The 27,403-nt window shown below is 45.8% G+C and overlaps 1 protein-coding gene across 2 annotated transcripts in view; it reads left to right on the forward strand.

The window, feature by feature from the left end:
- RNF43 (ring finger protein 43) overlaps positions 1-27,403 on the forward strand; it is a 71,235-nt gene that overhangs the window by 30,645 nt on the left and 13,187 nt on the right. Inside the window, exons 1-5 of one of the 2 annotated variants that reach the window (XM_047080966.1) lie at positions 2,589-2,829; positions 17,763-17,885; positions 25,024-25,098; positions 25,210-25,341; positions 25,973-26,077. In XM_047080966.1, coding sequence (XP_046936922.1) covers positions 25,030-25,098; positions 25,210-25,341; positions 25,973-26,077 — 306 coding nt within the window. In that variant the 5' untranslated portion in view covers positions 2,589-2,829; positions 17,763-17,885; positions 25,024-25,029. Of the gene's footprint in view, positions 1-2,588; positions 2,830-17,762; positions 17,886-25,023; positions 25,099-25,209; positions 25,342-25,972; positions 26,078-27,403 lie in introns of those variants that run through there. The other variant, XM_047080965.1, reaches the window with a different exon arrangement.

Below are 27,403 nucleotides of genomic sequence, written 5' to 3' on the forward strand. Positions count from 1 at the left end.
CAGCATGCATTTGCTGGTTGCCTGCTATTGTTAGGGCATTGTACTGTGTGGGAGAGAAAGAAATCTCTGCCCTCCATTTAGTAGATAAGGATGTAAAGCAGAAGGTGAAAAGTGCCACACAATAAATACAAGCAAGGTGATTGAGACATTTCAGAGGAAAAAGAGATTCTTCATGAAAGAAGTAGCATATAAACATGCCCTTGAATCTCATGGTTCATGAGTTCGAGCCCCACATTGGGCTCACTGCTGTTAGCTCAGAGCCCGCTTTGGACCCTCTGTCCCCCTCTCTCTCTGCCCCTCCCCTGCTCATGCTCTCTCTTAAACAAAACACAGTACAACAAAATGAACAAACAGAAAAGCACGCTGCCTTGAATGATAATAAGTAGCATTTTAAAAAGTGACAGGATAGGAGTAAGGCATTCCAAGAGAACATGAGAGAAGAGTAAGACAGTTTGGTTTGGATAAGCAGTATGGTACATTTAGGAGAGAAGTGGAGATAAAGTTGAAAAGGCAGAGGGGAAGAGGAAGGAATTAATACTTTTTTAGTGCAAGAGATGCTGGTACTTTAAATATGTTGTTTAAAAAAAAAATATGTTGTGGGGCGCCTGGGTGGCGCAGTCGGTTGAGCGTCCGACTTCAGCCAGGTCACGATCTCGCGGTCCGTGAGTTCGAGCCCCACGTCAGGCTCTGGCCTGATGGCTCGGATCCTGGAGCCTGTTTCCGATTCTGTGTCTCCCTCTCTCTCTGCCCCTCCCCCGTTCATGCTCTGTCTCTCTCTGTCCCAAATATAAATAAAAAACGTTGAAAAAAAAAATATGTTGTTTAATCTCTAGGATGATCTTCTTGGGTAGGTAGTGGTATCTGAATTTTTTTTATCCATAAAGAAACCGAGACTCAAGAGGTTAGCCTCCCCACTCAAAGTTACACACATTTTTCAAGTGACAGAGCCAAAATGTGAAACCAGGTGTTCTGATTCCAAAGCCAGGGCAGAGAGGTCTGAAGCCTTGATTTGATAGGCTAAGGAGCTTGGGATTTAATTCAGAAGGCAGTGGAGAGTCACTGATGGTATTTGAATAGGACAACAATATGATTGGTGCCGTATTTAGGAGGATTGCTCTTGCAAAGATACATGGAGAGCTTTAGAACGTTGAGAGACTGGAGACTAGTCAGAAGCCTATTGTAATGGTTCAGACTCCAGGGACATAGAGAGGTAGGTCTCCAAAGAGGAGTTTAAGTGATTGGATGCAGGATGGGAGGGGGTCATAATGACTCTGAGGTGCTCGGCCTGGGTCTCTAATGACAGTACCACTAACAGATGAGTTACGAGAGGTTATTGGTTTAAGGTGGAGTGCAGGAAGAAGATGATATGTAGGTTTGGTATTATTGGAGTTTGAAGTACCAGAAAGACTTCAAAGAAATAATGTGTGGCAGGCATTTTATAGTGCAGGATAACTGGACTTAGGAAACAAATTTTGGAATTAGCATTGAAGATATTAGAATGAATAAGAACCCCAGAAAAAAGGTAATAGAAATCAGAGAACATATGCTTATATTTAAATGAAAGGAAGAAGAAAAGAGGAAGGCAGAGGCAACAAACAAATGAGGGACAGTCAGAGAAGTGGAAGAACTAGAACAGCATTAGGTCAGGAATAGCAGTAGGGAGTGTGTCAAGAAGGGATATTCCACAAGTCAGAAGTTAAGTCAGCGATATTTGTCTTGCTTTAGTGTCAATCCCTTTTCTTGGGGAACTGGCACCACTAGGTTCAGATATATTCTTTTTTCCTTTCTCTTTCAATTCTGTTATGGAGGAAATTAGTCAACCAGAACTGTTTCCCTATTAAAGATGTGTTTGGTGATCACATTTAAACTCGTGAGAGCTCTCAGTTTTACTGCTGGCAAAATAAAGTAAAAGTTTCAGGTCTTGACGTTTATTTCCCAAGAAGGCTTTTATAATTTTGATGCTTTTATTCCTTTACTCTGTGACTCTTTCTATGGTCAGCAACATCTCCTCTTGTTATATTTAGTACATGAAATCCATGCCCAGAATTCAGGGTTCCTGGTTGCAAGCCTAATATGCGTTGTGTTGTCTCTTCAACCTAATTTGTGAAATGGGTGGTACTAATAAAGGGAGAATAAAAGAGCTAATGAAGGATTGTAAAGCACTTTGCTAATATACAGCGCAACATCAAAGCCGATAATAGTCTTAATTCAGGGCGAATGATTCCATTAGCAAAGTAAAAATAAAAGGACAAAGGGTAGTGTTGCTTTGTACCTTGATAACGGCTACAAATCAGAAGTGCTGTTATTGATCCTCATTGCCCTGTGAACTCTCACCTCAGGAGTCTGGCTCCCCTCCCTCCTGACCCTCCAAGTACTTCCCTTACCCACTGGGTCTGGTGATGGCATCTCTCCGAATGTCCTGAGAAGTGCAAACAGGAACTTCTGTTCCACAGAGCCAACCTGATAACTGAGAAGACTCTTCTTCCATTTATCAGCACTTTGATTATCTTTTCATATCTCTCACCATCTGCGCTTAGCAAGAAAAATAAAGAGGTTTGAGCAATTAGGAAGTAACAAAGAACTCATAGTTCACAAAGAGCAAGTCAAGGGATGTTTGGAATATTTGAACATACGACCACACTTGGCGTGGGGTGGCCCTCTTACGTCCTCAGGACCAGAGCAGGCTGGAGGGCTGAGCAGGCTGCGGGGAAGCTGAAACCCATGTGGCTCCTCAACTGAAGTCTTTAAAATTCGGGCTTCAGACACTTCAACCCTAAAGAATTTAAGGATGGAGGAAAGAAATATAATTCATCTCTCATTTCATTTAAGGTAAGAAAAATGTTATTTAAATATGTTACTTCATTTAATGTTAATCTGACCCACTCAGAAAAAATATGGAGTACTATTGGGAGTTAATCAACTCTGAGTTTTTCCAGACCTTTTCCATGCAGATCACTTGCCTGGGTCCTCATAAAATCTTGGTAGGAACTGAAGTTCACCAGAGACACTCAGCCAACACCATGGCCTAAGGCCAGTGTGGCGGCCTAAGAGTTTCTTTGAATCAACACTATAGGGATAAAAAATAAATAAAACTGTTTTTAATGGTTTCTAAACGGTTCCTATCCTGAAGGAGCTTCCCATCAGATCTGGGAGATTAGGCAGAAGGGCCCAAAGGACAAGAGAACACTTCGAAAACAAAGCACGAGAATAAGTTGGTCTGCCCATTCGTTCTACATTTGCTCAGTATGTATGTGCTGTGACCTGTGAATGTACATTCCCTGTGTGTTGTTGGACAAATGGGCTTGAGCCGCTTGTGTGTGTGCACATGTGTATGCATGGCTGTAGATTTACAGTTAGGCTTTAGTCTCTTGAAAGCAGGAGCCCTTTCCCTTTTTTGGCAGGGGGGCTGCTTTCTCTCCCTTAAGGCTTATGCTCAACTCAGCACATTGATACTGAGGGAAGACAATAAAAGAATAACTGAGGATGGGTTATTAAGCAGGAAGGTTTTCCTGAAAGAAGTGAGTTTTGTTCAGGGTTATGGAGGAGATTTAGGTGTGATACAAAAGGGAAATGACCTCTCCCTTGCTAAGAGGTAAAAATACTATAAAAGCTGACTCTAAAACTTTAACTTATAGGGAGTATACAGAAGGTTTTTGAAGAGAAAGCCAAAATCTAAAAATAAGCATATCCTGATCAAATGACAAGGCAACCACCAAATTTATTTGACCTCACATCTGTTTATTCAACACGCATGCATTTTTTTTCTTCACATCTGTGTGCCTGGCATTCTGCTAAGTGATGAATAAGGCCTAGTCCCTGACTTGAAGTAGCTCAGGATCTATGTTAGAGGGAGGAGGAAAGGACTAATATTTTATTGAAATCTAAGAATCACTCTACTGATACAACTGTAAGACGTTAAGTGTCATTTAAGAATTTTGAATAAATCTGGGGTCCCTGGGTGGCTCAGTCAGTTGAGCGTCCAGCTTTGGCTCAGGTCATGATCTCATGGGTTTTGAGTTTGAGCCTCGCATCGGGCTCTCTGCTGTCAGCACAGAGCCTGCTTCCGATCCATCCTCTGTCCATCTCTCTCTGCCCCTCCCTCCCTCCCCCCCTCTCTCTTTCTCTCCCAAAAGTAAACATTCACAGAAAAGAAGAAGAAGAATTTGGAATATAACACTTTAGGGGAACAATGGGGGAAAGTGTTTAATTCTGGGGACTTAAAGCCCAGTAGGAAGAGTAGAGAAGACTAGGCTGGAAGGTTGAGGGGAAAAAGAGGGGGAGAGCTGTAGGACTTAGACGTTGGACTCTTTGGCGCCCAGGGGAAGGGGAGGTGCCATTTTTCTTTTCTATGAGGAACCAAGGAGATAGGGAAAGGCCCATGAGAAGAAAGTAAAAGGAATTTATCAAAGAACCAAACTACTTTCCCAGCTCATAAATTTTTTTTTAAAGATTTGTTAAAGGCCAAGACAGTGTTTTTCTGGTTTCATTCTCTTTAACTCCTAGAACCCTGCCATAAGAGGCTACTTACATATCTTGCTCTTTAGTTCCTAGGAGCCCAGGAGATGCTGCTATTAGGAATTACTAGGGGTGCCTGGCTGGCTCAGGTGGTTAAGCATCCGACTCTGAATTTTGGCTCGGGTCATGATTTCGTGGTTTGTGAGATCGAGTCCCACATTGGCCTCTGTACTGATAGAGTGGAGCCTGCTTGAGATTCTCTCTCTGCCCCTCCCTCTGTTTATGCTGTCTCTCAAAATAAATATTAAAAAAAAAAAGGAATTACTAAAATAGGGGCGCCTGGCTGGCCCAGTCAGAAAAGCACGTGACTTTTGATCTTGGGGTCGTGAGTTCAAGCCCTGTGTTGCTCATAGAGATTACTTAAAAATAAAATATTTGTGGGGAAAAAAAGAAACTACTAAAATATTCAGAGGATGGAAATACCAACTGGCACCGATGCCAAGGTATCCAGGCACTATCCACGGAGACCCAGTGAAGTGCTGAGCTCCAAATGGCAATCTCTTCTAGGCTCTTGCTACACCATCTTTCGCTTTTTCTTTTATCTCCTGCCTGGAAGGCTACACCATGGGTGGGAATAAAAATCTACTCTCCTGTTGCATCCAGGAAGCTGCCAGCAGTCTGTTTGCCTTGCTCTTTGCTGGCAAATCATTAAACAGTCCCCCCAAAGCAGGCCTCTTCCCCAGGGCCACCCCATGGACAAGGATTCAGAGCTGTGGTCAAAGGGCTGTCAGCAGTCAGGCTGGAGCCTTTGGGTTGTCTCCAACACAAGCCTCTTCTGACTGTTGCCTCTTCTGAACAGAAGCCTCCTTGGCCTGGTCTCAACCCCCAGTGGCTTCTGAGGAGAGACTCTGGGCATCTGAGTTGGCTGGTGGCTTGAATAATTTTGTCCTTCCCCTCCTAATGTAATTTCTAAGTACAACTAGGCCCATGCTCCACCCCTCCCCCTTCCCCTTTCCAATGTAAATGCAGTCTTGTGTGTTAGCTGCCCAGGAGCTGGGGCCTGGGATCAGCCAAGCAAATGCCATAACTTCCCATCACCACTCACAATGTGGCAATTAAAATCTGAGCATAGATTTAGTTGAATTGGCCCATCTGGATACAATATCTGCCCTTAAAGGACTCATAAGCACCACAGCCAGCCAGTCATAGATGACTGGAACAGAGTGTGCAGGGTAACTTGAAATCCCTACAACCCCTGAGCAGGAGACTAGCCTGAAAGACACAGAATGTGTGAAATAACCAGATTAATTTATCTATTTCACACTCTTGTGTTAAACTCACCAAACGTAGAAATACTTGGGTAGTTCTACTGGTAGTCGTGATATGCCTCTGGCATATTTAAATAAATAATCTGATTTCCTCAAATTTAATTTCTTTGGTCTTTTTTCACAAGGGCTGTCTGGTTTTAGTCTTTGGTCTTTTCAGCATTAAAATCTTAACGTCAATAATTACTTAAAAACAATAATACTAACACTGCTTCCAGCAGATTTCTAAATTCCTACCATCATCTCTGGCATGAGTTTGGCTGCAACAAGAACAGCAAAATCATAAAGCAGACTGTGTCAAGGCTGTTTGCAAGTAGTACATTGGGTTCAGTTGGAGCACTTGTGGGAGTGCAGTTAACTACTGTAGAGTTAAGAGTTAAGGCCATCCCTAGGAGGGGCTCTAGCCAAAGCCTCTAGAGCCCCTTATCCTGGAAATTTGACGGCAAGTATTGCCCTAGCAATACTGCCACCTGTGACAAGACCTCAGCTTTTCTGCAGATGACCTCTTTTAACAAGACTTAGGTAAATGAGGGACCTCAAGTGGTGCTTCCTATAGGATGGAGGTCAGTGAAGGTGGTAGGATCTCCCTGGGACAGTGGTCACTAACTGAGCAGCAGAATTCAGCTGATATTTCAGGACATCTTTGTATAGGAGTCTTGGAGGTTTGATCCCTGAGATCCTAACCTGGTGGAGGAAAGGAGTTCAAACTTCGTGCCTGAAGCATCTTCTAAGATCTTGACCTTTGTGGGCCTGAGAACCTGGGTATCCTATTTCATAGCTTTTCTTCTAAAGAGCACTGATGTAACTAAAATGATATTTAGTGGGCTCCCACTCCTTTGTTCCTAACTTCTTGATTAGCTTCTTGGTGCCCCTATAACTAGAGGTCATTCTGGGCTGAGTCGGGACAAACTCTGTTTCTGTGTGAGAATATAATGGACAAAAATAGCTGAGATTTTTCTCTTTCTCTCTGTCTGATTATTGCCAAATAAGCTTCCTCTCTGATTATCAGTTTATTTCAAAAGCAACTTAGTTAGCTCTTTCTTCTTTCTCCTCCCCTTTTTTTTCCTGCCCATAACTCTGCTTATGACCCTGTGAACCACCCATACATAGATGCCAAGCAGAAAAACCACACCATGGGAACCATTTTAAGGTCATGAGGTCCATCTACATCATGGAGCTTGGATATGATCTGAGATGAGGATGGGTGAATTTTTTTTAATAATTTTTTTAACATTTTTTATTTTTTATTTTTTTTAACATTTATTTTTTGAGAGACAGAGAGACAGAGCATAAGTGGGGAGGGGCAGAGAGAGAGGGAGACACAGAATCTGAAGCAGGCTCCAGACTCTGAGTTGTCAGCACAGAGCCCAACATGGGGCTCGAACCCATGTGCCTTGAGATCATGACCTGAGCTGAAGTCAGACCCTTAACCGACTGAGCCACCTAGGTGCCCCAGAGGATAGGTAAATTTTAAAATTGAAGAATGAAGTCTTTAATGTGGAGCAAGACAGGGAAATTGCAGTCTGGCTGAATGACCATTATTTGGGTCCAAGCTTTTGTGAACTCTAATTTCAGGACACACCTTTCTCATCCTAAACAAACATGGACTATTCACTGGGAAAGCATCTCTGAGCAGTGTCTGGATCTGGCTGCCTTTGTTGTGGCTAGGAGAAGAGATGAGATAGGCCCTAGGAGAGAGGAAGGAAGCTGAGGCTGCCGGGAAGAAAGAGCCTAGGCCTGGAGGGAAAATGAGCAGACAGACCTTGCTTCTGTCCTGTTGCTAAGAATGATTCAAGTTTGAGCATTCTAGAAATGGAGGTCGTGAAGCCTTTCATCCATTCACCGCAGTACTCAGCAATGTTTGTTGTACCACACAGAATACCTCCCATTGCATGTACCTGGAGGTGGCATGGTAGGGTAAACAGGGTACTGGGATTGAATCCTGGAGACCTCCAGGATTTAACTAGCTGTGTAACCATGGGCAGCCTGTGACTTGAGTCTCATGTTCCTCATCTGTAAAAAAGGAAGTGTTGAAGGGCCCTTACAGGTATGAACCAGGCTCAGCTGTTAGCAAATCACATCTCTTTGTAAACTGTATGGCAGCTGGATTCAAATGAAATTTTATTCATTATTCCAGCAAAGACCAAGGGCCTCCAAAATGCAAAGCCTCAGACTAGAATTTTGATGAGCTCATTTCCCCCCCTCAGCCTTTGTCCCCCTGCTTCCTGTTGGAAGCTGGCACATCATTTCAGTTCTTCTCTTCTCAGCACTCTTGCTCACCAGCACACCTGTCCACTGGGGAGGTCTTCTGGATCCAGTGAGAAACACTGGAGGCCTCTGTCACCCATCCTCTCTCTGTCAGTCCACTCTCATCGGGGGGCCCGAGGTTGTGCTGCTCTAGCCCCACCAATATTATTTTCCTTCGTACCTTAAAAAAATTACACAATCAAGCAGGAATACATTTTCCTTATAAAAAAAAATTAACAGAATAAAGGGAAACTCCTTTTGACAATTTCCCCAGCCTCCCAACTTAATTCAGTAGGAAACTCAGTCATCCCAAAAACAGTGACAGGCTGAGGTAAGGAAGAGAATGAGGTCTCAAGGTTTCCAAATCCAAGCCTAAACAATCACCAGTAGGGCCTAACCTGCGGATGTGAGCTGGACCTCTTTCAATAAAAAGGACAAAGTGCCCAAACTGGGCTTCAGAGGCTATTTCAGTGCTGCAGGCAGGAAGCAGCAACTTCAGGCTGTTCTGTTTTTCCCAACTCCCGAGCTATAGGAGCTTGACTTTATGATGCTGGTGTGTCCCGGTGCTGGAGATAAGAGTCAGGTGGTTCTAAGTTCAGGTAATGGAGGTTGCATAGGAGAGATGGATTATAAAATCTGAAAAGAGGAAATGGGGGGAAAGGTGCCTTTGATGCCTGGCCAGTATTCCTGATTACAAAGGCAAAGTTGTAGCAGGCAGTAAAGTTACCTGTCCAAGGCCTGGGTGAAGGTCCGTATGTGGAATCAGAGAACTAAGAGATTATTGCAGCGGGGGCGGGGGGGGGGAGGAGGGTGGCTGGAAACAAGAGACAGTAGAGAGTTGCTTGCAAAAGCACACGCCCCAAGATGAGGAGATGCCGTGGATAAAGAAAGACCAGCATTAAGTTTGGGGCTCAGTTGAGCCCTGGAATGCCCTTTGTGAGGAGGTAATGAGATCACATGGCTTCCTTCATGGGAAGGAGGCGGGCTGAGAACTGGAAGAGCTTGTTCAGTGGGGTTTGGAGGGCTGAGCACAGGGGGGAAGTGACCGTGGATAATGAGCTGTCCCAGACTGCGCCTTGTAGAACACTGGCATTCAGAAGCACTGTTGACAATCGCCAAGGGAGTAGCAGTCAGAAGAAGGTCTTTGTCCCTTCCAGCAATAAGGAGGGATTTTATTATTGCAAATACGATAATAAAACAATGACCGTTTAATGAGCACTTATTGAGTGTCGGGTTCTGTGTGCTAGGTACTTATTATATCCATTATCTCCAGTCTTCATGATAATCATCCCATTCTGTAGGTGAAGAATATGAGGCTCAGAAAGCCTAGGTAACCTGTCCAAGGTCACACAGGCGAATGATGGAGTCAGAATTTGAGCCTTAGGTCTATTTTAGAAGGGAGGGGAAAATCAGAACAAATAAGTTAAAGGAGGAGGACAGAGACCTAGAGACCAGATCCATCCGAAAATATGAAGTATAACACATGCCACTAAAAGGACAGTATTCACGTCTTTACACAGGCATGGAAACTATGTGTGCAAAGCTGAGTTCTCAGCCAGAGTGGCCTGGACCCTGAAAGCAAGCTCAGGCTCCTCTTAATTTGCCCCTGAAGGCAGTGTCTGGAACAGGGGCATCCCATCTCCTGACTTTTCAGGAAGTCACAGATAGCCAGTCCTTAAGCCCCTCCAGTTTTCAGGGGCTCTCCCCAACCACACCCTCCCTGAATCCTACCAGTCAACTCCCTTGGCTCTCTCCTGGTGTCCTGAGAGGACAGGTGACATCTCCTTATTAGGAGACCTTGCATCCTAAGGAGGCAGGTACATTTGGATCTGTTTTCTCTCAGGGGCCATCTCCCCAGCTAGAATTCCCTGCAGGAGGGAGCAAAGACAGCCTGTGGTACACTCAAGGAAGACTAAAACTGCCTTGCTAGGTAATGAGCAGTGTCCTGGCTGGTCTTCTTTTTTTTTTTTTTTTCTTGGTTTTGTTTCTAATCTGAGCATACTTGAAAAGTCTTACTGTAAAAGAGTCCAACCATACAAAAGTGCAGTGAGTATGGTTTTCATACCACAATACAACTATACAAGAAATAGGTTTTCTTGAGAGCTTCCCCTCACAGAGCAGCCAAAACAGAAATATCTAAGACACCCCTCTGATATTTGTCGACACTGGTCACCACAAATACGCTCATTGTTCAAGCCCAAGTGTTCCCTTGAAATCCATGTAGGCACATCATCTTCACCAGGGTCCAGGCTTCTGGGGTCTACTCCTTCTGGGGCACAGTCTGGAGATTCCCACATCTTGGCATATCCCCAGATTCCTCCCCCCATTCCCCTAGGATTCCAGGGACTCTAATGGCCCCTGCCCTATCCCCCATACACACTCCTTTCTGTCTTCGGGACACTCACATTTTCCTCAAGGAATTCAATCTTTCACAAAAGCCAGGAAGATAGGTCTTTAGCATCACTTGTTTTGGGTAAATGCCCCTGAGGCAGGGAAATAGGAGAGGCTCTCTTCTTGGAGTGGCAGGAGAGAAAAGATACAAAATATAAATAGCTCTCATTCTTTTCTGTTCTTCCACAACAGCAAAAAAGCAAAACTCAAATTAATATCTCAATATATCATTCTATGATTGAAATGTTCAAAGCAAACCACCAAAGTCTCTCTTCACTATCTCCTCGCTAAATCCTCTCTCAAAGCCATTGTTACCAGAATTTTGGTGTGCATTGTGTTGCCTTTAGAGTTAACTGTCAGCTATCTGGTTGTAGACCGTCGATATTTAATAAAAAAAATATTGATCCGGATACCTACTGTGTGGCAGGCACTGAAGGGGCGGTGGAGGTGAGTTATATATAGCCTGGGAAGAGAGGGAAGTAAGCAAACAACTGAAATACCACTGCATAAGTCTTGATGGGGGAATACAGGGTGCTAAGAGGGCCCAGAGCAGGGGCCTCTGACCTATCCTGACAGAGCAGCAAATGCCAGAAGTGTTTGGAGACATGAAACACGTTATTTCTGGACCATGGGTTTCAAGGGGGGAGAAGAAGTATGGGAAGGGAATGGGAAGCCATGGGGCAAGGTGTATAGGCATGAGCCCAGAGCAGGCAGAGCCTTTTAAGCTGTCTTCATAAATACAGACTTTATTCCAAGAGCTATAAGAAGCTTTTTAAGAGCTTAATGTGGAAGAGTGACACACTCAAGTTAGCATTGTAGATCACTCTGGCTTCAGTGTGTAGAACTGAGAGGGGTGAAATGCCCCCAGTTATTTGGAATAACTGTGTTCCCAGTAAATTGGAACAGCAATGATGGTGGCCTATATTAGAGTAGCCAGAGTGGAAACGGAGGAAAGAGGACAAATAAGAGACATGTTTAGGAGATAGAATTGTTAGAAGCTGGTGATTGGTGGCTGTTGCTGGTGGGGGTAGGGGTGAAGGAAACGGAGGAGGCTAGGTGGAAAACATCTGTTTTGGGGAGTAGGTAGATAGCAATTCCCTAAAATAGGGAACACTGGAGGAGTAGTTTTGAGGGATAAAATGATTAGTTCAATTTTGAACATGCTGAGTTTGAGATGTCTCATTTAAAGCTCTTCATGTGCCTGAGTGGCTCAGTCGGTTGAGCGTTTGACTTCAACTCAGGTCATGGTCTCGCGGTTCGTGAGTTCGAGCCCCGTGTCAGGCTCTGTGCTGACAGCTCAGAGCCTGGAGCCTGCTTTGGATTCTGTGTTTCTCTGTCTCTCTGTCCCTTCCCTGCTCACGCTCTGACTCTCTCTCTCTCTCTCTCTCTCTCTCTCTCTCTCTCTCAAAAATAAACATTAAAGGAAAAAACAGTATAAAGTTCTTCGTGCAGAAATGTCCAAGCCCTACCTGTCGGGCATAAAGGTCTGGAACTCATGAGAGGTCTGGGCTGCACATGTGTAATCAATGACCTCTGTATGGAAACCAAAGCTATTCACTGGTTGGAGTCATGTAGGGGGTGCATGGAGGGTAAAAAGAGAGGAGGGCCTAGGACAGAATCCAATATTTCAGGGATTTGTTTAGGAATGTAAAATTAAGATGGTAAGTTTTCTTGGTCATGAGTTGGGGGAGGCATCGTGTTTTCAAAGTAAAATGGGAAATATTCTTAGTTTATTATTATTATTATTATTATTTATTTTTACTTTATCCTACTTCTTCCATTTCTTCTGATCTCAGCTGTGTAATTCTGGACCTGTTACCCTTTTTTTTTTAAAGTTTTTATTTAAATTCTAGTTAGTTAACATATAATGTAATATTAGTTTCAGGTGTACAATATAGTGATTCAACACTTCCATACACACCTGATAAGTGCATTTCTTAATCCCCATCACCTATTTAACCCATCCCCCCAACCACCTCCCCTCTGGTTACCGGTTTATTCTCTATGGTTAAACTATAGAATTTATTTCTCAGTTTGCCTCTCTCTCTTTTTTCCTCCCTTTGCTCATTTGTTTTGTTTCTTAAATTCCACATGGGTGAAATCATATGGTATTTGTCTTTCTCTGACTGAATTATTTCACTTAGCATAATACTCTCTAGCTCTATCCATTTCATTGTGAATGGCAAGATTTCATTCTTTTTTATGGCTGAATAATATTCCATTGTATGTGTATATATATATATATATATATATATATACACACATATATGTATACACACACACACACACACACCACAGCTTCTTTATCCATTCATCAATTAATGGACACTTGGGCTGTTTCCATAATTTGGCTATTGTAGATAATGCTGCTATAAGCATCAGGGTGCATGGATCCCTTTGAATTAGTATTTTTGTATTCTTTGGGTAAATACCTAGTAGTGCAATTGCTAGATTGTTGGATAGTTCTATTCTTAACTTTTTGAGGAACTCCCATACTGTTTTCCAGAGAGGCTGCACCAGTTTGCATTCCCAGTAACAGTGTAAGAGTGTTCCCCTTTCTCTGCATCCTCGCCAACACCTTTTGTTTCTTGTGTTGTTGATTTCAGCCATTCTGACAGGTATGAGGTGATTTCTCATTGTAGTTTTGATTTGAATTTTCCTGATGGTAAGTGATGATGAGCATTTTTTCATGTATCTCTTGTCCATCTGTATGTCTTATTTGGAAAAATGTCCATTTGTATCTTCTGTCCATTTTTAAAAATTAGATTGTTCACTTTTTTGGGGGGTGTTGAGTTATATAAATTCTTTATATATTTTAGATACTAACCCTTTACTGGATATGTTGTTTGCAAATATCTACTCCCATTCTGCTAGATTGCCATTTAGTTTCATTGATTGTTTCCTTCACTGTGCAGAAGCTTTTTATTTTGATGTAGTCCCAATAGTTTATTTTTGCTTTTGTTTCTCTTGCCTCAGAGATCTGTCTAGAAAGAAGTTGCTGCCTGTGCTCTCTTCTAGGATTTTTATAATTTCAGGTCTTACATTTAGATCTGTAATCCATTTTGAATTTATTTTTATATATGGTGTAAGAAAGTGGGGTCCAATTTCATTCTTCTGCATGTCGCTGTCCAGTTTTTCCAACACCATTTGTTGGAGAAACATTCTTTTTCCTGCTGGATATTCTTTCCTGCTTTGTCAAAGATGAACTGACCATATAATTGTGGGTTTATTTCTGGGGTTTCTATTCTGTTCCATTGATTTATGTGTATTTGTGTGTGTGTGAGAGAGAGAGAGAGAGAGAGAGAGAGAGAGAGAGAGAGTCTGTGCCAGTACCATACTGTCTTGATGACTACAGCTTTGTAATGTAGCTCGAGGTCTGGAATTGTGATGCTTCCAGCTTTGTTTTTCTTTTTCAAGGTTGCTTTGTGTATTCGGGGTCTTCCATACAAATTTTAGGATTGTTTGTCCTAGTTCTGTGAAGAATGCTGTTGATACTTTGATAGAGATTGTATTAAATGTATAGATTGCTTTGGATAGTATAGACGTTTTAACAATACTTACTCTTCTAATCTATGACCATGGAATGTCTTTCCATTTCTTTGTGTTGTCTTCAATGTCCTTCATCAGGATTTTGTCGTTTTCAGAGTACAGATCTTTGTCTTCTTTGGTTAGGTTTATTCTTAGGTATCTTATTATTTTTGGCACAATTGTAAATGAGATTGATTTCTTAATTTTTCTTTCTGCTGCTTCATTACTGGTGTATAGAAATACAATAGATTTCCATACATTGATTTTGTATCCTACGACTTTACTGAATTTGTGTACCAGTTCTAGCACTTTTTTGGTGGAGTCTTTTGGGTTTTTTATATGTAGTATCATATCATATGCAAATAGTGAAAGTTTTACTTCTATCTTGTCAGTTACTTAACCGCTTAATGCCTCAGTTTCTTCATCTTTAAAATGGAGACAATAGTAGTTTCTACCTTAACATAGCGTTGTTACGAGAATGGAAAGAGTTAATACACAAAAGTGCTTAGACCCATCACTGGCCCACTGTATTTACTCAATAAATGTAAACTAGCATTATCATCATCCCCATTAGCTTGGACAATGGAGGGTTGACTCTGGGTTCATTTTGAGTTACAGGACTCCAGAGGCTGGAGTCAGAGCTGGGTTCTAATCTTGTGTGACCTTAACTTCCCTGTGCCTTAAGCCTCTTTCTCTTCTTTAAATGGGAATGATCACACCTACCTCATAGTGAGATAACATCTAGAGGGCCTGGCAGGCAAGAGGTGTTTACTAATGGTTAATTTCCTCCCCCTCCCTCTTCTATAGTCCCTTCAGGATCAGGGAAGTCTGGTGACTCTGACACCAAGTTTTTTCTTCTGCATCACCTCAGAGGCATCCTACAATATAGCACTGCTTGTATATGCTGGTTCCCCCTGCGAGGGCCTGGGGGCAGAGTGGTGGTTAAATATTTGCAAATCTTTCTGTAAAGACAACTCTTGGGGCTCCTGAGTGGCTCAGTCAGTTGAGCATCCGACTCTTGATTTCAGCTCAGGTCAGAATCCCAGGGCTATGGATGGAGCCCCATATTGGGGTCCATGCTGAGCATGGAGGCTGCTTAAGGTTCTCTCTCCCTCTCCATCTGCCCCTCTCACCAGCTCACGTGTGCTCTCCCTCTCTCTCAATTAAAAAAAAAAAAGAATAAGGAAAAGAAAAGTTAAAAAAAAGAAGACAACTCTTCTCTGAAGTGACTTCCCCCCTCACTTGACACTCTAATCAGTGAGAGGCACGTTGGAATTATCTGGAGAAAGCTGGACCGTGGGTAGTGGTAGGGGAGCAAGCAAAGCAATAGAGTCCCATGGCTACGATTTGTAGTTCCTGAAGATCTCATATCTTTTGTTCTATTGGAACAGCTGACTTCTGACTCCTTACCACTCTAGACAGTCTTCTCTCATCACCAGGGAGACCTTTCTCAAACGCAAATCTGCAGTATTTCCTCCTTGGTCTGGTGCTTGCCAACCTTTCTGGCCTCATCTCCTGCCTTCTCCTCCACACCAGACCTAAATGCCTGCAGCCCCTCCTTGCCCCCTGCCTGTGCCTCCATGCCTGGGCACAGGCTGCTTCCTCTGCCAGGAATGTACCTTCCCCCTTCCTGCAGATCCAGTGGGTGAACACATATCTACTCAGTACCCAAGGACTCACTAAAGTCACTCTGCTCTCCTACATGGGATACTTAGTCCCCTCTCCTTGAGCCCTCCCACAGCATCACAACATCACAATACAATGTGTTTGTACAGTTGTCTTCTGAGCTTCGTTAAGGCAAAGAGCCTATCTTATTTATTGTTGGCTCCCCAACTCATTGTACAGTGCATGGCAACAAGGAGGCCCTCCTTGTTGAAGAAATGAATGGATGCATGGTTGGGCAAATGGTTGGGCATGGTTGAATGTTGAAGAAATGAAGAATGAAGAAATGAATGGATGCATGGTTGGGCAAATGGGCAGATGGACAGACTAATGGAACTTGTTGAGACAGGAGCTACAGCTTCAGTGAAGTGAGAACAACCCCTAATCTGGGCCCTGACCCTTTTCTGAGGGGGGTTGGGGTGCACATAGCATTTCTTCCACACTAAACTTTGACGACTACCAGAGTAATTCTCCTTAAATTCTGGGAGCAAGAATGGAACTCCCTCTCATTTCAACTCCCCCTGCCCAAAGATTTGTATTCACAAGGATAGAATTCAAAGCAGGGTGGTGCTTGTTTTTGAGAACCTACTATGTTCAAGGGACTGCAGTGACATGGTGAGAAGAAATAGCATGGAAATGCTTTCAAAAAGTGACTGTGCTTTTATTTATTTGTATATTTTTAAAGATTTTATTTTTAAGTAATCCCACACCCAATGTGGGCCTCGAACTCACAACCCCGAGATCAAGAGTCACACACTCTCCACCAAATGAGGCACCCCCAAAAAGTGACTGTGCTTTTTAAATCCATCATCAGCACCAACATCTTCATGAATTCAAAATGCTCTCTGGTTCGTCTGATGGTTCTTTCTGGAAGTCCTTTAGACTTCAGCGGCAGTGGAGAAGAAGTATGGGCACCTCCCTCATAGAAAATCCCCTTGTTTGCAGGATACACTGGGTTTCCACCACATAGGAACCTCCGGCCCATAGGATTATCTAGGGCCAGATAAGTACTTTTTTTCTCATAGCACTATGGGAAGATTAGTTTCAAGTGGGTATTCGAATCATTTTGAGTGACAAGCGAGTATATAGAAGGACATTCTTGTCCTCTGATGGGGGATTCTCTGGTCTGTTACCACACTTTGGGCCCAGTTCCCCCTGAGCCATTGCTCTGCACCAGCTAGGCTAAGGGCACAGGGTCTTGGACTGACCCTGCCGCACCCTCAGAACATGTGCTGGCTCACCTCCACTGCATAATTCCCGGGGAAAGGATGAGCTCCTAGGAAGTGTGATGTTCAAGGCTCTTAGCCAAGGCTTATCCCCAGATAGTGGGGATATCTCCCTGCTTCATCTCAGGATGGGCCCAGGGCAGGGGCAAAGGGAGATATTGAGAAGATCAGGGAAACACAGAGTGAGTAGACCCAAGCCACAGGAAAGATGGGGATGTCAGCAGGCATCCCAAGGAGGCAGGAGGCACCCGGCAGCACCCAGCACTGCCCTGGGAGAGCATGGAGGGAAGGCAAGATTCTGAAGGCACTGATATGGGCTCTTAGCCTGGGGTTTTAGAGCAGGTGAAAGAAGTAGGAGGTGAGAGAGTCTGTGGCAGTTTGAGGGTTGTTGGGGCAGATTTGCAGCAGGCTCTTCATTGAGGTTCCCCCTTTTGGGCACCCCTCGTGCCTACCTGCACCCCACCTCCATGTATCCTTGGCCCTGGTGGCCCTGAAATGACAACTGATGCTTACTAGCTTCCTCTGAGGCAATTTAGTAAGAAGGCCCATTAAGGAGGACACTTGGGATGAACGCTGGGAGTTATATGTAGGGGATGAATCACTGGATTCTACTCCTGAAATCATTATTGCACTATATGCTAACTAACTTGGATGCAAATTAAAATGAAAGAATTAAAGAAAGAAAGAAAGAAAGAAAGAAAGAAAGAAAGAAGAAAAAGGAAAGAAAGAAAGAAAGAAAGAAAGAAAGAAAGAAAGAAAGAAAGAAAGAAAAAGACAAAGAAAAAGAAAAAATAAGAAGGCTGATTGTTTCATAGCACTAGGAGACCTGCCTGGTCCCTGCCTGGAACAGTGGGGAAGTGCTTGGCTCCGACAGCTTACTCCTGCTCCCTAGAGCCTCCCTAACCTCTCTCTCTCCCTCTCTCTGCAGTCCCACCCCCTGTACTTGTGCAATGCCAGCGATGACGACAATCTGGAGCCTGGATTCATCAGCATTGTCAAGCTGGAGAGTCCCCAACGGGCCCCGCGCCCCTGCCTGTCACTGGCCAGCAAGGTAGGTTCACACTTGACCTCCACACACTCTGAACTTCACCCAGCTCCAGGCTGTGAGAGGGCCCTTTGTTCTCTGTCCCCTTCTCACCTAGGAGAGATGTGTCCAATTTGCTCTGGTTTTCCTCATTCATGACTGGTTTGAGAGGGGTGGAAATTCAGGCCTCCATCCTTTCCCCACCAACCATCATCCACCAACAGAACCTCTGACTGTCATCTAAGGCAGGTGCCCCACCCCATATCCTCCCCCATCACCTGGAAATTCTTAAACCCCTTCCCCTAACCAGCATCAGGGCAAAGAGGCGGTCAGTTGAAGGGCTTTTCCATCTTTCAGAAACATTGACTGAGCATATGCAAGAATAGCAGAAACAGAAGACATGTTTCCTTAACAAGTTCACATTCGGGGCGCCTGGGTGGCGCAGTCGGTTAAGCGTCCGACTTCAGCCAGGTCACGATCTCGCGGTCCGTGAGTTCGAGCCCCGCGTTGGGCTCTGGGCTGATGGCTCGGAGCCTGGAGCCTGTTTCCGATTCTGTGTCTCCCTCTCTCTCTGCCCCTCCCCCGTTCATGCTCTGTCTCTCTCTGTCCCAAAAATAAATAAACGTTGAAAAAAAAAAAAAAGATTCTGTAAAAAGTTCACATTCTTGGGGCGCCTGGGCAGCTCAGTAGGTTAAACACCAGATTCTTGATTTTGGCTCAGATCATGATCTCAGGGCTCATGAGATTGAGCCCCATGTTGGGCTCTGCACCGAGAGTGAGGAGCCTGCTTGGGATTGTCTCTCTCCCACTATTTCTGCCCCTCCCTTGCTCATGAGTGCACACATGCTCTCTCTCCTTCTCTCTCTCAAATCAAATAAATAAACATTAAAAAAAAGTTCACATTCTTCCTCTAAGATTGCAAACCGGTGGCTCCACATTTCCAGAGGGCATCATTGGCTGGAGCTGGTGGCAGTTGCCAGGTTTCCACCATCATGGACTGTCTGGTTTGCCATGCTGCTCACTGGCCTGCTACCTCTAAGGTCCTGTGAACATTTTTATTTGTTCTGCTCTAATGTTAGTTACTGTTTTCTGTGTGCTGACCATGTGCCACATGGGACAGATTCTTTATACATTATCCCCTTTATTTTGCATGACAATCAGGAAAGCTAGACATTTTATTCTCTATTTGACATGTGAAGCAAGTGAGGGTCAGAAAACTTAAGTAACTGGGGCACATGGCTGGCTCAGTTAGAGGAGCATGTGACTTTTTTTTTAATGTTTTTTAAAATTTATTTTTAAGAGAGAGAGAGAAAGAGTGCAAGCCAGGGAGGGGCAGAGAGAGAAGGAGACACAGAATCTGAGGTAGGCTCCAGGCTCTGAGCTGTCAGCACAGAGCCTGATGCAGGGCTCAAACTCACGAACTCTGAGATCATGACCTGAGCTGAAGTTGGACTTAACCAACTTAACCGACTGAGCCACCCAGGTGTCCCAGAGGAGCATGTGACTCTTGATCTCAGGGTTGTGATTTCGAGTCCCACATTGGGTGTAGACATTACTAAAAAGTAAATAAATAAACTAAAAAAGAAAAAGAAAAAAAAACTTAACTTGCCAGGGTGACCCAGCTGGGAAGGGGTGGAGCTGTGATTTGAACTGAACCTTGTCTAGTTCTCAAACCTGGGCTTTTAATCTCTCTGCTCTGTTGCCTCCCATTTTGGCTAGGAACACTGAAAGCATGAGAAAAGATTCTCCTGGTGGCATAAGCCAGAGCATAGTTAGATTCTGTGTGGCACAGTCAAGTGGATTTGGTGGAAGGGGTCCAGCTCCCCGGTGTGGGGAAAGAGGACAGTGACAGTCCCAACCAGTGTGCCCGCTGATTGTACTCAGGCCCAGACTCTCCCTGGTTTCCAGATCCTACTGAGGGCTATTTCCTGAGCCACGAGTCTCAAGGAAACAGCCTGGGCTCTTACCTGGTCCCATGGAGGGGGAAAGATGTGGGCGGGGTTCTGATTGTGGCACCCACAGGTGGGTGGAGATATTCTCCCAGCCCAGGCCACGCTGATGCAGAAGAGGGCTACGGAGGAGGTGGGCAGTCGGGGCCAGCACACGTGGAGGATCTGGAGAGTGTTGTCTCTGTGTAAGACTGGGCAGGTCCTTAATGGCAGCAGAATTTTGTTAGGTTGAAGGTACCCTGCTTTGGGCTATTTCACTTCCCTTGCTTTACAGAATATGGGCAAATGTCATTCATTTGCTCATTTGGTAGATGAGTGCCTAGTGTTACGTGGTATGAATGTGAGTGTGGAGTGTGTGTGAGTGGGTGTGAGTGTGTGTATGTGTGTGTGTGAGTGAGTGTGAGTGTGTGAGATACAGAGGTGGGAGAGGAGAGAAAGATGGGAGAGGAAGGGCTCAGAGATGCTCTGCTGTTCTTCTAAAACAGTGTATGCATTTCACACACATGTGAACACTGGGCAACGTGGCAGGACATTGTCCACGTAGGAGGTTTTCTTCTCGCCCCCTGGAGGATCACAGTGCTGTGGGAGGAATAAGTCCTGTGCACAGACACTAGGAAACAAGGAACGTGTGGTCAGTGCTCTTTTTAACCTTATTGGGCCACCACCATAAAATGGGACTTTTATTTTCTACCCCAGTGGTCGTTGTGAGGATGAAAATGATGTCTGTCAGATACCAAATAGTGCCTGAGCCAAAATGCACAAAGGAACAAAAAGCCATTAGGGGTTTAGAAGAGGCACTTTGGCTGCTGCCCTAGGACCTGTTTTTCTTCCACAGCCTTTGTGGTCACTGCTCATGCTTCCTCCTCCTTCACTAGCTGCTCAGCTTCTCCATACCTGGCTTCTCCCCCACCTCGGTGGGACAGGATGGCTCTAGCCCCACATTCTCCAACTGGTCAGGTCAAGGCTTCCCTTGGGTTTCATCCTTTGACCTGACCAAGCAGCTCCTACCTGAGATCTGCTGGCTCAAAGGAGGTCTGTGAGGGTAGTAATGGAGGTCTTTGAGCTACTTCCAATGTTTCATAAGTCCCACAAGCTTAACTAAAATATTTGTATGTTGCTTTTGGTTACAAGTTATCTCATAGGAAAATGAATTGTACATAATGAATTCAGTTAGTTTGGTAAAATGTTAAAAAAACATATGGTTCCCACAAGCCAGAGGGGAAAGGTGGGTTTTAGTGATAAAAGTTTGAGAAATGCTAACCTCAATCAGCTCTGGAATAGCCATCAGTAGTAGTGGTGTCATCACCATCAACAGAGCTGGGGCTCTTGAGACCCAGACAGCCCTGGGTCTGAAGCCTGCCATCTCCACTGCTCCTCAGTGTGACTAGACATTTTAGCTCGCCTCTCTGGGCCCCTGTTTCTTCATCTGTAAAAGGGGAATAATAATGGGACTTATATCATAAAGTAGTTATGAGGATTTAATGAGACAGTACAGATGGAAACTCTTATGGAAGCTCCATAAGACAGTACAGATGGAAGCTCCCATGCTAAGCACATAGTGATCACTGAATAAATGATTGCAGTTACCACTGTTGTCGTCACTGGCATCATCATCCTATGCTTTTAACAAGGTTGGGGTTTTTCTTTCATTCTTGCCTCTCTTGATCTTCTCTGAAACCCTCACCATAATTTTTCTGGACTCATCCATTCTTGTCACCACCACCGACTCCCTCCCCCTATCCAGTCATCCAACTTGGTTTCTGTTTCTCTATTGGCAACTCCACAGCCATCCTTGTGATTACCCAGGCCCTTATCACCTCATGCCTGGACTAGATCAGTGGTCTGATCAGCTGTGTGGCCCTAGGCAAGTTGTTCAGTCTCTCTGAGCCTCAGTTTCCTCAACTCAAAACTGGATAATTGTCTTATAGAGTTTTTGTGAAAAGTGAATGAAATCACATACCCAAAGCATATAGTAATAGCTGATATAACAATAACTAATACTTAGGGGACACTTACTATGTGCTGGGTACTAGCATAAAGCTTTGCATGGATTAACTTATACAGCCCACAAAACAACCCTGTGAAGTAGGGCCTATTATAATCTTCAGTTTACAGAAAGGAAAACGGAGGCACACGGCAGTTAAGTACCATACCCAAAGTCTAACAGCTAATAGTTGGTGGCAAATTCAGGACTCAAACCTGAGCAGTCTGGGCAGAGTGGGTCTCGGTAAAGGTTAGTATCCCTTCTACTTCCTCCTACCCTTGCTTTCAAGCCCAGATGAATTCCACCTCTTCTAGTGAATCTTTCCTGACTGGCTCAGCCCAGCTAGCCTATTATGGAGGGATGCCTCTTTTCTGGCATACTGCCAGGGTCTCTGTCCATGCCAGGTTTCAGGGAGGTGCTTTGTGGGGAGGGGGAAACCAAGGCTCTTTCTTAACCCCACCCCCATCCTCAAACTCAGCTGAGTCTTATCTGTTTTGTGTATTGAAGATTTGCGTCAGATTGTGTGTGTGTGTGTGTGTGTGTGTGTGTGTGTGTGTGGTGGGGGATGGGCTTTCTGCAGTGAAAAAAGGTTTGAAAACTACTGGTCTATTTCATTCATTTGTACTCTGGAATGTTATCAGCATTATATTATGGATATGTCTTTGGATATATTATGGATATGTACAACTAGATAATGAGCTGTTCTAGAGGGCTTGGCCTTCCCTGGCTTGGTGCCCTGGCCACAGTAGGTACTTAGCCAATCTTTGATGAGGAGATTACAGAGACTGTCACTGTGTCTGGAGAGGAAAACCTACAGCCCAGAGAGGTACAGAGGGTAGTGTACGAGTCCTAGAGTGTACTAGTCCTGGTTGCTAGAGGCTGTGGGCAGCTTTGCTTGCTGCCCCTAGAGAGATGGCTGACTCTTTGCAGCCCCAAAAGAGATCTCTGGGTAATTTTTCTAAAGCCGAGTCTTCCCATGCAGAGGGCCTTCCTATTGTCTCTGCCTTCCAGATTCCGGTATCCCAAGAAGTGCTTTCTTTTCTCCCTCTCTCCCTCTTTCTCCCTTTTCTTCTCCACCTCTGGCAGGTGGACCAGAGGGAAGCATGGATAGCCCCAGTGTGGGCTGCCATCTGGCCCCAAATCGTGCTTTTTGGTTCCTAGAACTCTGAACACAGGTACCCACTGCCTGAAAGTCCTGTTTGTTTCCCCTGTTGGCCAGTACTCTCTCTTTGATCCCTTTTTACAACTTTGTAATTATGGGCTGTAATGGGCTGGGGTGTTTGAACATCAGGGTAATTACTTTCCACTGTTCCTACCCCAGTCCTTCAAAGAGAGAGGGGTTGGTAAGTAAGAAAATCTCTGGAGAAGGAAGTCTGTGCCCTTCTCTCATGCTCTTTCAGGCCAGGCTGGGTCTAGGGTCTCAATCTGGGCGTGAGACACATGAGGCCCTGTCAGCATGTAGGATCCAGGAGTCTCAATTCATTGACTACTGAGGTGACCTCCCCATGCCTTGGCCAAGTTCTAGACTATGACATTAGTAGGGGGAGCCCCTCTCCTTTTCCTCTGGTGTGGCTCCCATACCCTGGCTTGGAGGGTTCAGAAGTTTCTCTTTGCCTGGGGTCACCTAGTTGGGCTGGACTTCTTGGGAGTAAATGAGCAGGAGGACAATGAAGGCTGTGACCTCTCAATTTCTTCAGCAATACCATTCTGGAGTCCTGTGAATTTCCAGTCAATTAGGCTGGCGAGCCTGGGCCTGGGCTGGGCCTGGGTGCTGGTAGAGGGCCCAGCCCAGCTCCTCAGCAGCTCAAGGAGGGAGGGAGAGAGGGAGGAAGGGGGAAAGTTACTCTTCTGACCAAAACAGGGCCCCACTCGAGTGTCTCCACCACCTTCTTCCTGGGCTCCCCTGCCTGTGGTCTGCCAGTTCTGAGGGGGCCCTCTGGCCCCCGCGGCCTCCTGGGGAGTAGGGAGCAGGGAGCTGGAGCAAGCTGCTCCCCTGGCCTGCCTGGCAGGAGACCTGCCCGGGCAGGCTCTCTCCGGGAAGGAAAGCAGAGATCAAAGCCCTAAGAGTGTGAGTAAGCCCCAGCCCTGGCTCCCCTTCCTGCCACCACTACTGGCAGAGGGATTAACTCCTTCAGTGCCTGCAGGAAGGCAGCAAAGACTCAGCAGGGCCCTGGGGGCACGAGGTCCCAGCCTGATACCAAGGCAAGATGAGCCCGTGCTGTGGGGAGAAAGGCTGGAGAGTGGCTGTGCTGGGCAGGGAGGCTGTCACAAAGGCAAGGCAGTATCTGTCTGTGGCTCCTTTGCCCTTGCACCTCCACCCCACCCCTGGCTCTTATCTCAGTTCTCTTACCCCACACCCAGCTTCTAGATTCCTGCTTTTTTTCTCTCTCTTTCTTTTTGGCTCTGCTCTGCTCTGCCTGGTTGGCTAGACCCTGCTCTTGGAGCCCTGGCAAGCGTGCATGTGCGTACCTGCACAGTTGTGTCCTTGTGGTAATAGCCCCTCAGTCCCTCCCCACCCAGCCTCCAGTGCCACCTTCAGGGAAGGGATGAGGGATAAAGCACTGGACAGAGCCTCCATTAAGTCCTTGAATTGTAGCCAGGAAAAGTGTGGCAGGGAGAAAGAGATCAAGAGATGGGCTGAGCCTGGGCTCTGCCATAGAGACCTTGGGTGACGTCAGGGTCCCAGGCCCTTGAAACTCTGCCTGAGCTGAGGGGATGCCCTGTAGGCTCCTCTTGTCAGGCAGGGCTGGATCTTGGAAAGCCCAGTTCTATTCTGAAGGAGTTCTCCACCTGTCTTTTCTCCCTCCCTTTCCAGGGACTGGTCACCCTCCCCCCACTCCCTGGGGTGGGGGTTTGTGGTGGTTCTGGCCACTCCCTTCTGTTCTCACACTTCTTAGTGAAGGCAGACTTGTGGTACTTTGAGGGCCAGGCAATGTCTTATTTGTCCTTAGCTCTAGAGCCAGGTCCACTACCTGACACCTCCTAAACCCTTGTTACGGGTTTATTCCATGACAAAATGAAGGATTGAATGTTGTCCTTGAAGGCAGTGGGACCTGGGTGAGCTGAGGGCAGGACACGGATCGCACATGTTATATTTGAGTGTGCAAAGATGCAGTGTGTGCAACGTCCCAGGAAGGGACAGGCGTGTGAGGGGTGAGGCCGGGGCATGGATGGACAGATGGGCCGTGTCCTTCTCTGACCTCAGCCGGACCTCTGCTGTGTGTCCCTGCAGGCCCGGATGGCAGGGGAGCGAGGAGCTAGTGCGGTCCTCTTTGACATCACTGAGGATCGAGCTGCTGCTGAGCAGGTACCCAGGGACATTGGGGTGTCTGAGGGAGCTGGATGGAGGGAGATAAAGTCATCTGGGAAAAGACAAGTCAGGACATAACAGCCCTCGTGGGCACTTTCCCTCCCGCAGCTACAGCAACCCCTGGGGCTGACTTGGCCAGTGGTGTTGATCTGGGGTAAAGATGCCGAGAAGCTGATGGAGTTTGTGTACAAGAACCGAAAGGCTCATGTTAGGATTGAGCTGAAGGAGCCCCCAACCTGGGTAAGCACGCCAGATCTCCAGGCCTTGCCCTAGCGCCCGTTCTCACTGCCACTTTGTCCTGTGGCAACTCCCATCAAGAGCCCTTAGACTCCTGGAGCTAAAGAGTTTAGAAACCCTATAGTTCAACTTTATCCACCAGCTGTGTGCCTCAGGACAGGTTTCTTCCCCCTCTGGGATTCATCTGCAGAATGCATCAATTTGGCCAGCTGAGTTCTAAAGTTGTTTTCAGCTCTGTGGTTTCACGGCACAGAGGAGCAGAGCCAGAATGAAACCCTGACCCCCTAGCCCCTGACACCCTGGCTGGTGTTTCTCCACTAGCTAGAAACCTCACCCAGCTGTGCGCTGGGTGGCTTCCACTTTGCAGAGGGTCCTTTTCCTCTTTTTCCCAAGCACACAGGTCTTCAGACAGTACCTCTCACAGCTGACACCTGGAGGACCCTCTCCTATGATTGACCTTGGGCAGACAGGGACCACCTAACCCCACCTGCAGGTTCCTCCTCACCTCATCCCCTCTGCTGGAAGACTCATGGGGATCTCTAGCCTTCACTCTCCTGAGCACCTGAATGTCTCCCAAATTGGCCCAACTCCTTCCAGAAATAATGACTCTTTCCATCTCTGCTCACTCCTCCAGCCAGATTATGATGTGTGGATCCTCCTGACGGTGGTGGGCACCATCTTTGTGGTCATCCTGGCTTCAGTGCTGCGCATCCGATGCCGCCCCCACCACAACAGGCCGGTGAGCAGGGTGGGCTCCCTGGTGGAGGTGGCACGTTTATGCATACGGGTTGGTAAAGAGCAGGAAGGGAGAAGTGAGGAAAGAAGATGCCCTTATGCTCTTGAAATAGTTTACATCTAAATACCCTGGCATCTGACTTGTTGATCTCCAGCAGCTTCTCCACATCAGCTTGCCCATTCATTTATTTATTCAGCAAATATAGAGACCTCCTCGTATGCACTGTTTCAGGTATTGGGGATTGTGCAGTGAACAAAAAGATCCCTCAGGGAGCTTTCATTCTCATGGGAAGAGACAGACAATAAACAAAATAAATAAGTAAAATATGTAGTATTTTAGATGGCGACATGTTCCAAGGAGAAAAATAAAATGGAAGAGGAAAAGGGGAATGTAAAAGGACAGAGTTAATTTTTATTTAAAAAATTTTTTTTCAATGTTTATTTTTGAGAGATAGAGAGAGACAGTGTGCGCAGGGATGGGGGAGGGGCAGAGAGAGAGGGAGAGACACAGAACTCGAAGTGGTCTCCAGGCTCCATGCTGTCAGCACAGAGCCCGACGTGGGCCTTGAACTCACAAACTGTGAGATCATTACCTGAGCCAAAGTCGGATGCTTATTCAACTGAGCCACCCAGGTTCCCCGGACAGAGTTAATTTTTAAAAGCAAAGCCAGAGAAGGCCTTATTGAGAGGACGACATTTACAGGAAAGACCCTAAATGGGTGAGGGGGTGATATGTGCAGATATCTGGGGAGAGTATGATCGAGACAGAGAAAACGGTAAGGGCAAAGGCCTTGAGGCAAAAGCGTGTCCAGTGTGTCTGAGTCACAGCAAGGGGGCCATGTGGCTGGAGTGCAGTGAGTGAGAGGACAGAGCAGGAGGCGAGGACAGAGGGTCCATGGGGGCCCCTTTTACTGGACTGTGTAGGCCATTGGCAGGACAGTGTTTTTTTACTCTGGGTGAAATGGGAGCTATTGGAGAGTTTTGAGCAGAAGTAGTACCATGATCTGACTTACATTTTAAGGCGGTAGGGTGGATATGTGGTTCGGTGGTTAATGGGATCAGGAATTCAGTTTGATGGGCCTATTTGATATCCAAGCAAAGATGTCAAGCAGGCAGTTGGATGAAAATTTTCTCCCATGGGTCATCAAGGAAAAGAAAGCTTGATGGTATGAATGGGGGGGTGGGGTGGGCGGGGCTTAGCCTGCTTGGCAGAGCCACGTATGAGCTTGAAGACGACAAACTCCTAGGAGTAGTCAATCGGCCATATGATCTCACTGGGTGACTGGGAGCCAAGCACAAACTTGAGGTCCAGGGGTGAGGGAAGAGGAGC

The sequence above is a fragment of the Lynx rufus genome, unplaced genomic scaffold (genome assembly GCF_022079265.1).
Source record: "Lynx rufus isolate CCGP_SWC_20201006 ecotype Redwood Valley unplaced genomic scaffold, mLynRuf1.p SCAF_18, whole genome shotgun sequence".
Classification (NCBI taxonomy): Eukaryota; Metazoa; Chordata; class Mammalia; order Carnivora; family Felidae; genus Lynx; species Lynx rufus.